General features: G+C 54.2%; 1 protein-coding gene across 5 annotated transcripts in view; it reads right to left on the bottom strand.

Moving 5' to 3' along the window:
* HIRA (histone cell cycle regulator) overlaps positions 1-13,113 on the bottom strand; it is a 114,775-nt gene that overhangs the window by 63,628 nt on the left and 38,034 nt on the right. For all 5 annotated transcript variants that reach the window (XM_076057743.1, XM_076057741.1, XM_076057742.1 and 2 more), the window contains 3 exons: positions 11,618-11,778; positions 5,410-5,577; positions 4,210-4,323 (listed from right to left, as the gene is read on the bottom strand). In XM_076057743.1, the coding sequence (XP_075913858.1) occupies positions 4,210-4,323; positions 5,410-5,577; positions 11,618-11,778 (443 nt within the window). The remainder of the gene's footprint in view (positions 1-4,209; positions 4,324-5,409; positions 5,578-11,617; positions 11,779-13,113) is intronic.

The following is a 13,113-nucleotide window of genomic DNA, read 5'->3' as shown; positions in this document are numbered from 1 at the left end:
ACACTCACCACTCACTCACCACTCACCTACACACTCACCTACACACTCACCACTCACTCACCACTCACTCACCTACACACTCACCACTCACTCACCACTCACTCACCTACACACTCACCACTCACTCACCACTCACCTACACACTCACCTACACACTCACCACTCACCTACACACTCACCTACACACTCACCACTCACCTACACACTCACCACTCACTCAACTACACACTCACCACTCACCTACACACTCACCACTCACCTACACACTCACCACTCACTCACCACTCACCTAAACACTCACCACTCACTCACCACTCACTCACCACTCACTCACCTACACACTCACCACTCACTCACCACTCACTCACCTACACACTCACCACTCACTCACCACTCACCTACACACTCACCTACACACTCACCACTCACCTACACACTCACCTACACACTCACCACTCACCTACACACTCACCACTCACTCACCTACACACTCACCACTCACCTACACACTCACCACTCACCTACACACTCACCACTCACTCACCACTCACCTACACACTCACCTACACACTCACCACTCACTCACCACTCACTCACCTACACACTCACCACTCACTCACCACTCACTCACCTACACACTCACCACTCACTCACCACTCACCTACACACTCACCTACACACTCACCACTCACCTACACACTCACCTACACACTCACCACTCACCTACACACTCACCACTCACCTACACACTCACCACTCACCTACACACTCACCACTCACTCACCTACACACTCACCACTCACCTACACACTCACCACTCACTCACCACTCACTCACCTACACACTCACCACTCACTCACCACTCACCTACACACTCACCTACACACTCACCACTCACCTACACACTCACCACTCACTCACCTACACACTCACCACTCACTCACCACTCACTCACCACTCACCTACACACTCACCACTCACTCACCTACACACTCACCACTCACCTACACACTCACCACTCACTCACCACTCACTCACCTACACACTCACTCACCTACACACTCACTCACCTACACACTCACCAACACACTCACCTACACAGTCACTCACCACTCACATACACACTCACCACTCACTCACCTACACACACACACTCACTCACCACTCACCTACACACTCACCACTCACTCACCTACACATACACACTCACCACTCACTCACCTACACACTCACCACTCACTCACCTACACACTCACCACTCACCACTCACCTACACACTAACCACTCACTCACCTACACACACACTCACCACTCACTCACCACTCACTCACCACTCACCTACACACTCACCACTCACTCACCACTCACCACTCACCTACACACTCACTCACCACTCACCTACACACCCACTCACCCACCCACCCATCCACTCACTCAACCACTCACCCACTCACCCATCCACTCACCCACTCACTCACTTACACACTCACCACTCACTCACCACTCACCTACACACTCACCTACACACTCACCACTCACCTACACACTCACCTACACACTCACCACTCACCTACACACTCACCACTCACTCACCTACACACTCACCACTCACCTACACACTCACCACTCACCTACACACTCACCACTCACTCACCTACACACTCACCACTCACCTACACACTCACCACTCACCACTCACTCACCACTCACTCACCTACACACTCACCACTCACTCACCACTCACCTACACACTCACCTACACACTCACCACTCACCTACACATCACCACTCACTCACACCTACACACTCACCACTCACTCACCACTCACTCACCACTCACCTACACACTCACCACTCACTCACCTACACACTCACCACTCACCTACACACTCACCACTCACTCACCACTCACTCACCTACACCACTCACTCACCTACACACTCACCAAACACACTCACCTACACAGTCACTCACCACTCACATACACACTCACCACTCACTCACCTACACATACACACTCACTCACCACTCACCTACACACTCACCACTCACTCACCTACACATACATACTCACCACTCACTCACCTACACACTCACCACTCACTCACCTACACACTCACCACTCACCTACACACTAACCACTCACTCACCTACACACACTCACCACTCACTCACCACTCACTCACCACTCACCTACACACTCACCACTCACTCACCACTCACCACTCACCTACACACTCACTCACCACTCACCTACACAACCACTCACCCACCCACCCATCCACTCACTCAACCACTCACCCACTCACCCATCCACTCACCCACTCACTCACTTACACACTCACCACTCACTCACCACTCACTCACCACTCACCTACACACTCACTCGCCTACACATTCACCACTCACTCACCCACCTACCCACCCACTCAACCACTCACCCACCCACTCACCCACCCACCCACTCACTCACCTACACATACACACTCACTCACCTACACATACACACTCACCACTCACCTACACACTCACCTACACACTCACCACTCACTCACCTACACATACACACTCACTCACCAGTCACTCACCACTCACTCACCCACACATACACACTCACTCACCACTCACTCACCACTCACCTACACACTCACTCACCTACACATACACACTCACTCACCACAGACTCACCACTCACCTACACACTCACCTACACACTCACCACTCACTCACCTACACATACACACTCACTCACCACTCACTCACCTACACATACACACTCACTCACCACTCACCTAAACACTCACCTACACACTCACCACTCACTCACCTACACACTCACTCACCACTCACTCACCACTCAACTACACACTCACCCATCCACCCACTCACTCACTCAACCACTCACCCACTCACTCACCCACCCACTCACCCACCCACCCACTCACCCACCCACTCACCCACTCACCTCACTCACTCACCCACTCACTCACCCACCCACCCACCCACTCAACAACTCACCCATCCACTCCCTCAACCACTCACCCACGCATTCACTCACTCACCCACACACCCACACACCCACCCACTCACCCACCCACTCACCTGCCCACCCACTCACTCACCCAACCACCCACTCACTGACCCACTCACCCACCCACTCACTGACCCAATCACCCACTCACTCACTCACCCACTCACCCACTCACCCACTCACTCAGCCACTCACTCACTCACCCAACCACCTACCCACTCACTCACCCACTCACCCACCCACTCACCCACTCACCCACCCACTCACCCTCACTCACTCACCCATTCACCCACTCACTCACTCACCCACTCACTCACCCACTCACTCACCCACCCACTCACCCACCCACTCACCCACTCACTCACCCACTCACTCCCCCACTCACTCCCCCACCCACCCACCCACTGACTCACTCACCCACTCACCCATTCACCCACCCACCCACTCACTCACCCACCCACCCACCCACTCAACCACTCACTGACCCACTCACACTCACCCACTCACACACTCACCCACTCACACACTCACTCACTCACTCACTGACCCACTCCCACTCACTGACCCACTCACTCACTCACCCACTCACTCACCCACCCACTCACCCACACTCACCCACCCACCCACTCACTCACCCACCCACCCACTCCCCACCCACCCACCCACCCCCACCCACCACTCACCCACTCACCCACCCACTCACCCACCCACCCACTCACCCACCTACTCACCCACCCACTCACCCACTCACTCACCCACTCACTCACTCACTCACCCACCCACCCACCCACTCACCCACCCACTGACCCACTCACACACTCACCCACTCACTCACTCACCCACCCACCCACCCACTCACCCACCCACCCACTCAACCACTCACTGACCCACTCACTCACCCACCCACCACTCACCCACCCACCCACTCACCCACCCACCCACCCACTCACCCACCCACCCACCCACTCACTCACTCACCCACCCACCCACCCACTCACCCACCCACCCACTCACCCACCCACCCACCCACTCACCCACCCACCCACTCACCCACCCACACACCCACTCACCCACCCACTCACTCACCCACCCACTCACTGACACACTCACCCACCCACCCACTCACCCACTCACTCACTCACCCACCCACCCACTCACCCACCCACCCACCCACTCACCCACACAGAGAGTGACCGGTCTTTGCTGCCGAGGGCACAGCAGCTGTAGGGCAGGCTGGGCCTCACCGAGTCTCCGTTCCTTACTGCCTTGTGGAAGATCTTGGGGTTAAACCTCTGAGTAGAGACAACGTCAACATCAACAACAACGTCAACAACAGCATCATCAACATCAGCATCATCATCAACATCAGCAGCAGCAGCATCATCATCAGCAGCAGCATCAACATCAGCATCAGCGGCAGGCCAGGCTGGGTATCACCAAGTCACCATCCCTCACTGCCTTGTTGAAGATCTTGGGGTTAAACCTCTAAGTGTGTGAGAGAGTGAGTGGGTGAGTGGGTGAGTGAGTGAGTGAGTGGGTGAGTGGGTGAGTGAGTGGGTGAGTGAGTGGGTGAGTGAGTGAGTGGGGGAGTGGGTGAGTGAGTGGGTGAGTGTGTGAGTGAGTGAGTGAGTGTGTGAGTGTGTGAGTGAGCGAGCAAGTGAGTGTGCGAGTGAGTGAGTTAGTGGGTGAGTGTGTGAGTAAGTGAGTTGGTGAGTGGGTGAGTGAGTGAGTGGGTGGGTGAGTGGGTGGGTGAGTGGGTGGGTGAGTGAGTGGGTGAGTGAGTGGGTGAGTGAGTGGGCGAGTGGGCTAGTGAGTGGGCTAGTGAGTGGGTGAGTGAGTGGGTGAGTGAGTAGGTGAGCGGGTGAGCGAGTAGGTGAGCGAGTGAGCGGGTGAGTGAGTGAGTGAGCGAGTGAGTGGGTGAGTGAGTGACTGAATGGGTGAGTGGGCGAGTGAGTCGGTGAGTGAGTGGGTGAGTGGGTGAGTGGGTGAGTAGGTGAGTGAGTGAGTGAGTGAGCGAGTGTGTGAGTAGGTGAGTGAGTGAGCGAGTGGGTGAGTGAGTGAGTGTGTGAGTGAGTGGGCGAGTGAGTGAGTGGGCTAGTGAGTGGGCTAGTGAGTGAGTGAGTCGGTGAGTAGGTGAGTGAGTGAGTGAGCGGGTGAGTGAGTGAGTGAGTGAGCGGGTGAGTGAGTGAGTGAATGAGTGAGTCGGTGAGTAGGTGAGTGAGTGAGTGAGTGGGTGAGTGAGTGAGTGAGTCGGTGAATGAGTGAGTAGGTGAGTGAGTGAGTGAGTGGGCGAGTGAGTGAGTGAGCGGGCGAGTGAGTGAGTCGGTGAGTGAGCGGGCGAGTGAGTGAGTGTGTGAGCTCACTCGCCCCTCGCTCACCACGGCGGTGACGGCCTTGCGATGTCCCACAAAGTCCATCCCGGCCCTCCACCCTCCACGTTCCACGATCTGGGCCGTGGGCCCGGCGTTGTTCATGGCATGAGCTGACACCACATAGTGTCCGTCCGGGGACCAGCCCAGCCGCAGGACGTGCGTGGTGCCTGCACACTGAGACACGCACACACAGTGACACACACACAGTGACACACACACAGTGACACACACAGTGACACACACAGTGACACACACAGTGACACACACAGTGACACACACAGTGACACGCACACAGTGACACACACTCACACAGTGACACACACACACAGTGACACACACACACAGTGACACACACAGCGACACAGTGACACACACAGCGACACGCACAGTGACACACATACACACACATACACACACATACACACACAGTGACACACACAGTGACACACACAGTGACACACACACAGTGACACACAGTGACACACACAGTGACACACACACAGTGACACACAGTGACACACACAGTGACACAGTGACACACACAGTAACACACACAGTGACACACACACACAGTGACACAGTGACACACACACAGTGACACAGTGACACACACAGTGACACACACACAGTGACACAGTAACACACACAGTGACACACACAGTGACACAGTGACACACACAGTAACACACACAGTGACACAGACACACAGTGACACAGTGACACACACACAGTGACACAGTGACACACACAGTGACACACACACAGTGACACAGTAACACACACAGTAACACACACAGTGACACACACACAGTGACACAGTAACACACACAGTAACACACACACAGTGACACACACATAGTGACACAGTAACACACAGTGACACACACAGTGACACACACACAGTGACACAGTGACACACACAGTGACACACACAGTGACACAGTGACACACACAGTGACACACACAGTGACACACACAGTAACACACACAGTAACACACACACAGTGACACACACACAGTGACACAGTAACACACACAGTAACACACACACAGTGACACACACATAGTGACACAGTAACACACAGTGACACACACAGTGACACACACACAGTGACACAGTGACACACACAGTGACACACACAGTGACACAGTGACACACACAGTGACACACACAGTGACACACACAGTAACACACACAGTGACACACACACAGTGACACAGTGACACACACAGTAACACACACAGTGACACACACACAGTGACACAGTGACACACACAGTGACACACACAGTGACACACACAGTCACACACACAGTGACACACACAGTGCCACAGTGACACACACAGTGACACAGTGACACACACACAGTGACACACACACAGTGACACACACAGTGTACACACACACACAGTGACACAGTGACACACACACACAGTAACACACACAGTGACACACACACAGTGACACACACAGTGACACACACAGTGACACACACAGTGACACAGTGACACACACACAGTGACACAGTGACACACACACAGTGACACACAGTGTACACACACAGTAACACACACAGTGACACACACACACACACAGTGACACAGTGACACACACACAGTAACACACACAGTGACACACACACACAGTGACACAGTGACACACACACACAGTAACACACACAGTGACACACACACACACAGTAACACACACAGTGACACACACACACACACAGTGACACACACTGACACACACAGTGACACACACACACAGTAACACACACATTGACACAGTGACACACACAGTGACACACACAGTGACACACACACACACACAGTGACACACACAGTGACACACACAGTGACACACACACAGTGACACACAGTGACACACACAGTGACACACACAGTGACACACACACAGTGACACACACACAGTGACACACACACAGTGACACACACAGTGACACACACAGTGACACACACACAGACACACACAGTAACACACACAGTGACACACACAGTGACACACACACACAGTGACACAGTGACACACACACAGTGACACAGTGACACACACAGTGACACACACACACAGTAACACACACAGTGACACACACACACACAGTGACACACACAGTGACACACACAGTGACACACACAGTGACACACACACAGTGACACACACACAGTGACACACACACAGTGACACAGTGACACACACACAGTGACACAGTGACACACACACAGTGACACACACAGTGACACACATAGTGACACACACACAGTAACACAGTGACACACACAGTGACACACACACAGTGACACACACAGTGACACACACACAGTGACACACACACACAGTGACACACACAGTGTACACACACAGTGACACACACAGTGACACACACAGTGACACACACAGTGACACAGTAACACACAGTGACACACACAGTGACACACACAGTGACACAGTGACACACACACACAGTGACACACACAGTGACACACACAGTGACACACACACAGTGACACACACAGTAACACAGAGACCTCACGGAAGGGCTCCGATATGCAGGTCTCCTGCTGCCAGTCCCGGGTCCTCCACAGTGACACACACAGTGACACACACAGTGACACACACAGTGACACACACAGTGACACACAGCGACACACAGTGACACACACACAGTGACACACACACAGTGACACACACACAGTGACACACACAGTGACAGAGACCTCACGGAAGGGCTCCGATATGCAGGTCTCCTGCTGCCAGTCCCGGGTCCTCCAGTGACACGCACAGTGACACACACACAGTGACACACACACACAGTGACACACACACAGTGACACACACACAGTAACACACACACACAGTGACACACAGTGACACACACAGTGACACACACACAGTAACACACACACAGTGACACACACAGTGACACACACAGTGACACACACACACAGTGACACACACAGTGACACACACAGTGACACACACACACACAGTGACACACACAGTGACACACACACAGTAACACACACAGTGACACACACACACAGTAACACACACAGTGACACACACAGTGACACACACAGTGACACACAGTGACACACACACAGTGACACACACACACAGTGACACACACAGTGACACACACACAGTAACACACACAGTGACACACACACACAGTAACACACACATTGACACAGTGACACACACACAGTGACACACACACACAGTGACACAGTAACACACACAGTGACACACACACAGTGACACACACAGTGACACACACACACAGTGACACACACACACAGTGACACACACACAGTGACACACACACACAGTGACACACACACAGTGACACACACACACACAGTGACACACAGTGACACACACAGTGACACACACACAGTAACACACACACAGTGACACACACAGTGACACACACACAGTAACACACACAGTGACACACACAGTGACACACACAGTGACACACACACACAGAGTGACACACACACAGAGTGACACACACAGTGACACACACAGTAACACACACAGTAACACACAGTGACACACACAGTGACAGAGACCTCACGGAAGGGCTCCGATATGCAGGTCTCCTGCTGCCAGTCCCGGGTCCTCCACAGTGACACACACAGTGACACACACACAGTGACACACACAGTGACACACACACAGTGACACACACAGTGACACACACACACAGTGACACACACAGTGACACACACACAGTGACACACACAGTGACACACACAGTGACACACACAGTGACACAGTGACACACAGTGACACACACAGTGACACAGTGACACACACACACAGTGACACACACAGTGACACACACACAGTGACACACACACACAGTGACACACACACAGTGACACACACACAGTGACACAGACACACAGTGACACACACACAGTGACACACACAGTAACACACACAGTGACACACACAGTGACACACACACAGTAACACACACACAGTGACACACACAGTGACACACACAGTGACACACACACAGTGACACACACACACACAGTGACACACACAGTGACACAAACACAGTGACACACACAGTGACACACACACACACAGTGACACACACAGTGACACACAGTGACACACACAGTGACACACACAGTGACACACACACAGTGACACACACACACAGTGACACACACAGTGACACACACAGTGACACACACAGTGACACACACAGTGACACACACAGTGACAGAGACCTCACGGAAGGGCTCCGATATGCAGGTCTCCTGCTGCCAGTCCCGGGTCCTCCACAGTGACACACACAGTGACACACACACACAGTGACACACACAGTGACACACACAGTGACACACACACAGTGACACACACACAGTGACACACACAGTGACACACACAGTGACACACACACACAGTGACACACACACACAGTGACACACACAGTGACACACACACACAGTGACACAGTGACACACACAGTGACACACACAGTGACACACACACACAGTGACACACACAGTGACACACACAGTGACACACACACAGTGACACACACACAGTGACACACACACACAGTGACACACACACAGTGACACACACACAGTAACACACACAGTGACACACACAGTGACACACACAGTGACACACACAGTAACACACACACACAGTGACACACACAGTGACACACACACACAGTGATACACACACAGTGACACACACACAGTGACACACACAGTGACACACACACACACAGTGACACACACAGTGACACAAACACAGTGACACACACAGTGACACACACACAGTGACACACACAGTGACACACAGTGACACACACACAGTGACACACACACAGTGACACACACACACACAGTGACACACACAGTGACACACACACAGTGACACACACACAGTGACACACACACAGTGACACACACACAGTGACACACACACACACAGTGACACACACAGTGACACACACAGTGACAGAGACCTCACGGAAGGGCTCCGATATGCAGGTCTCCTGCTGCCAGTCCCGGGTCCTCCACAGTGACACACACAGTGACACAGTGACACACACACACAGTGACACACACAGTGACACACACACAGTGACACACACACAGTGACACACACAGTGACACACAGTGACACACACAGTGACACACACACAGTGACACACACAGTGACACACACACAGTGACACACACACGGTGACACACACAGTGACACACACAGTGACACAGTGACAGAGACCTCACGGAAGGGCTCCGATATGCAGGTCTCCTGCTGCCAGTCCCGGGTCCTCCACAGTGACACACACACAGTGACACACACAGTGACACACACACAGTGACACACACAGTGACACACACAGTGACACAGTGACACACACAGTGACACACACACAGTGACACACACACAGTGACACACACAGTGACACACACAGTGACACAGTAACACACAGTGACACACACACAGTGACACATACAGTGACACAGTAACAGTGACACAGTAACACACAGTGACACACACACAGTGACACACACAGTAACACAGTAACACAGAGACCTCACGGAAGGGCTCCGATATGCAGGTCTCCTGCTGCCAGTCCCGGGTCCTCCACAGTGACACACACACAGTGACACACACAGTGACACACACAGTGACACACACAGTAACACAGTGACACACAGTGACACACACACAGTGACACACACAGTGACACACACACACAGTGACACACACACACACAGTGACACACACAGTGACACACACACAGTGACACACACAGTGACAGAGACCTCACGGAAGGGCTCCGATATGCAGGTCTCCTGCTGCCAGTCCCGGGTCCTCCACAGTGACACACACACAGTGACACACACAGTAACACACACACAGTGACACACACACACAGTGACACACACAGTGACACACACAGTGACACACACAGTGACACACACACAGTGACACACACACACAGTGACACACACAGTGACACACACAGTGACACACACACACAGTGACACACACAGTGACACACACACACAGTGATACACGCAGTGACACACACACACAGTGACACACACAGTGACACACACAGTGACACACACAGTGACACACACACAGTGACACACACACAGTGACACACACAGTGACACACACAGTGACAGAGACCTCACGGAAGGGCTCCGATATGCAGGTCTCCTGCTGCCAGTCCCGGGTCCTCCAGACGATGAGCGTGCGGTCATCGGCCTGCGATGCGACGTAGGAGCCAACGGGATCCCACGTGACCCCTTTGACAAGACCGGCGTGGCCACGCAGCACAGACACCACCTCTACAGAGACACGGGGACACGGGGAGACACAGAGACACGGGGAGACACAGAGACACGGGGTGAGAGACACGTAGGAGCCAACGGGATCCCACGTGACCCCCTTCACGAGACCGGCGTGGCCTCGTAGCACAGACACCACCTCTACAGAGACACGGGGAGACACAGAGACACGGGCAGACACAGAGACACAGAGACACGGGGTGACACACAGAGACACGTAGGAGCCAACGGGGTCCCACGTGACCCCTTTGACGAGACCGGCGTGGCCACGCAGCACAGACACCACCTCTACGGAGACACGGAGACACGGGGAGACACGGTGAGACACGGGGAGACACAGGGAGACACCGGGTGACACGGGGAGACACGGGGAGACATGGGGAGACACGGAGACACGGGGTGAGAGACACGGTGAGAGACACGGGGTGAGAGACACGGGGTGAGAGACACGTAGGAGCCAACGGTGTGAGAGACACGGTGTGAGAGACACGGTGTGAGAGACACGGGGTGAGAGACACGGGGTGAGAGACACGGGGTGAGAGACACGGGGTGAGAGACGCGGGGTGAGAGACGCGGGGAGACACAGAGACACGGGGTGAGAGACACGGGGGGAGAGACATGGTGTGAGAGACACGGGGTGAGAGACACGGGGTGAGAGACACGGGGTGAGAGACGCGGGGTGAGAGGCGCGGGGAGACACAGAGACACGGGGTGAGAGACACGGGGTGAGAGACACGGTGTGAGAGACACGGGGTGAGAGACACGGGGTGAGAGACACGGGGTGAGAGACACGGGGTGAGAGACACGGGGTGAGAGACACGGGGTGAGAGACACGGGGTGAGAGACACAGGGTGAGAGACACGGGGTGAGAGACACGGGGTGAGAGACACGGGGTGAGAGACACGGGGTGAGAGACACGGGGTGAGAGACACGGGGTGAGAGACGCGGGGTGAGAGACGCGGGGAGACACAGAGACACGGGGTGAGAGACACGGGGTGAGAGACACGGGGTGAGAGACACAGGGTGAGAGACACGGGGTGAGAGACACGGGGTGAGAGACACGGGGTGAGAGACACGGGGTGAGAGACACGGGGTGAGAGACGCGGGGAGACACAGAGACACGGGGTGAGAGACACGGGGTGAGAGACACGGTGTGAGCGACACGGGGTGAGAGACACGGGGTGAGAGACACGGGGTGAGAGACACGGGGTGAGAGACACGGTGAGAGACACGGGGTGAGAGACCCGGGGTGAGAGACACGGGGTGAGAGACACGGGGTGAGAGACACGGGGTGAGAGACGCGGGGTGAGAGACACGGGGTGAGAGACACGGTGT

This window comes from Petromyzon marinus, chromosome 84 (assembly GCF_048934315.1).
Source record: "Petromyzon marinus isolate PM22_M1 ecotype Great Lakes invasive population chromosome 84, UKy_Petmar_22M1.pri1.0, whole genome shotgun sequence".
In the NCBI taxonomy this organism is placed as follows: domain Eukaryota; kingdom Metazoa; phylum Chordata; class Hyperoartia; order Petromyzontiformes; family Petromyzontidae; genus Petromyzon; species Petromyzon marinus.
Note: the sequence above shows the minus strand (reverse complement) of the source record. Positions and strands in the feature narration are given on the sequence as shown.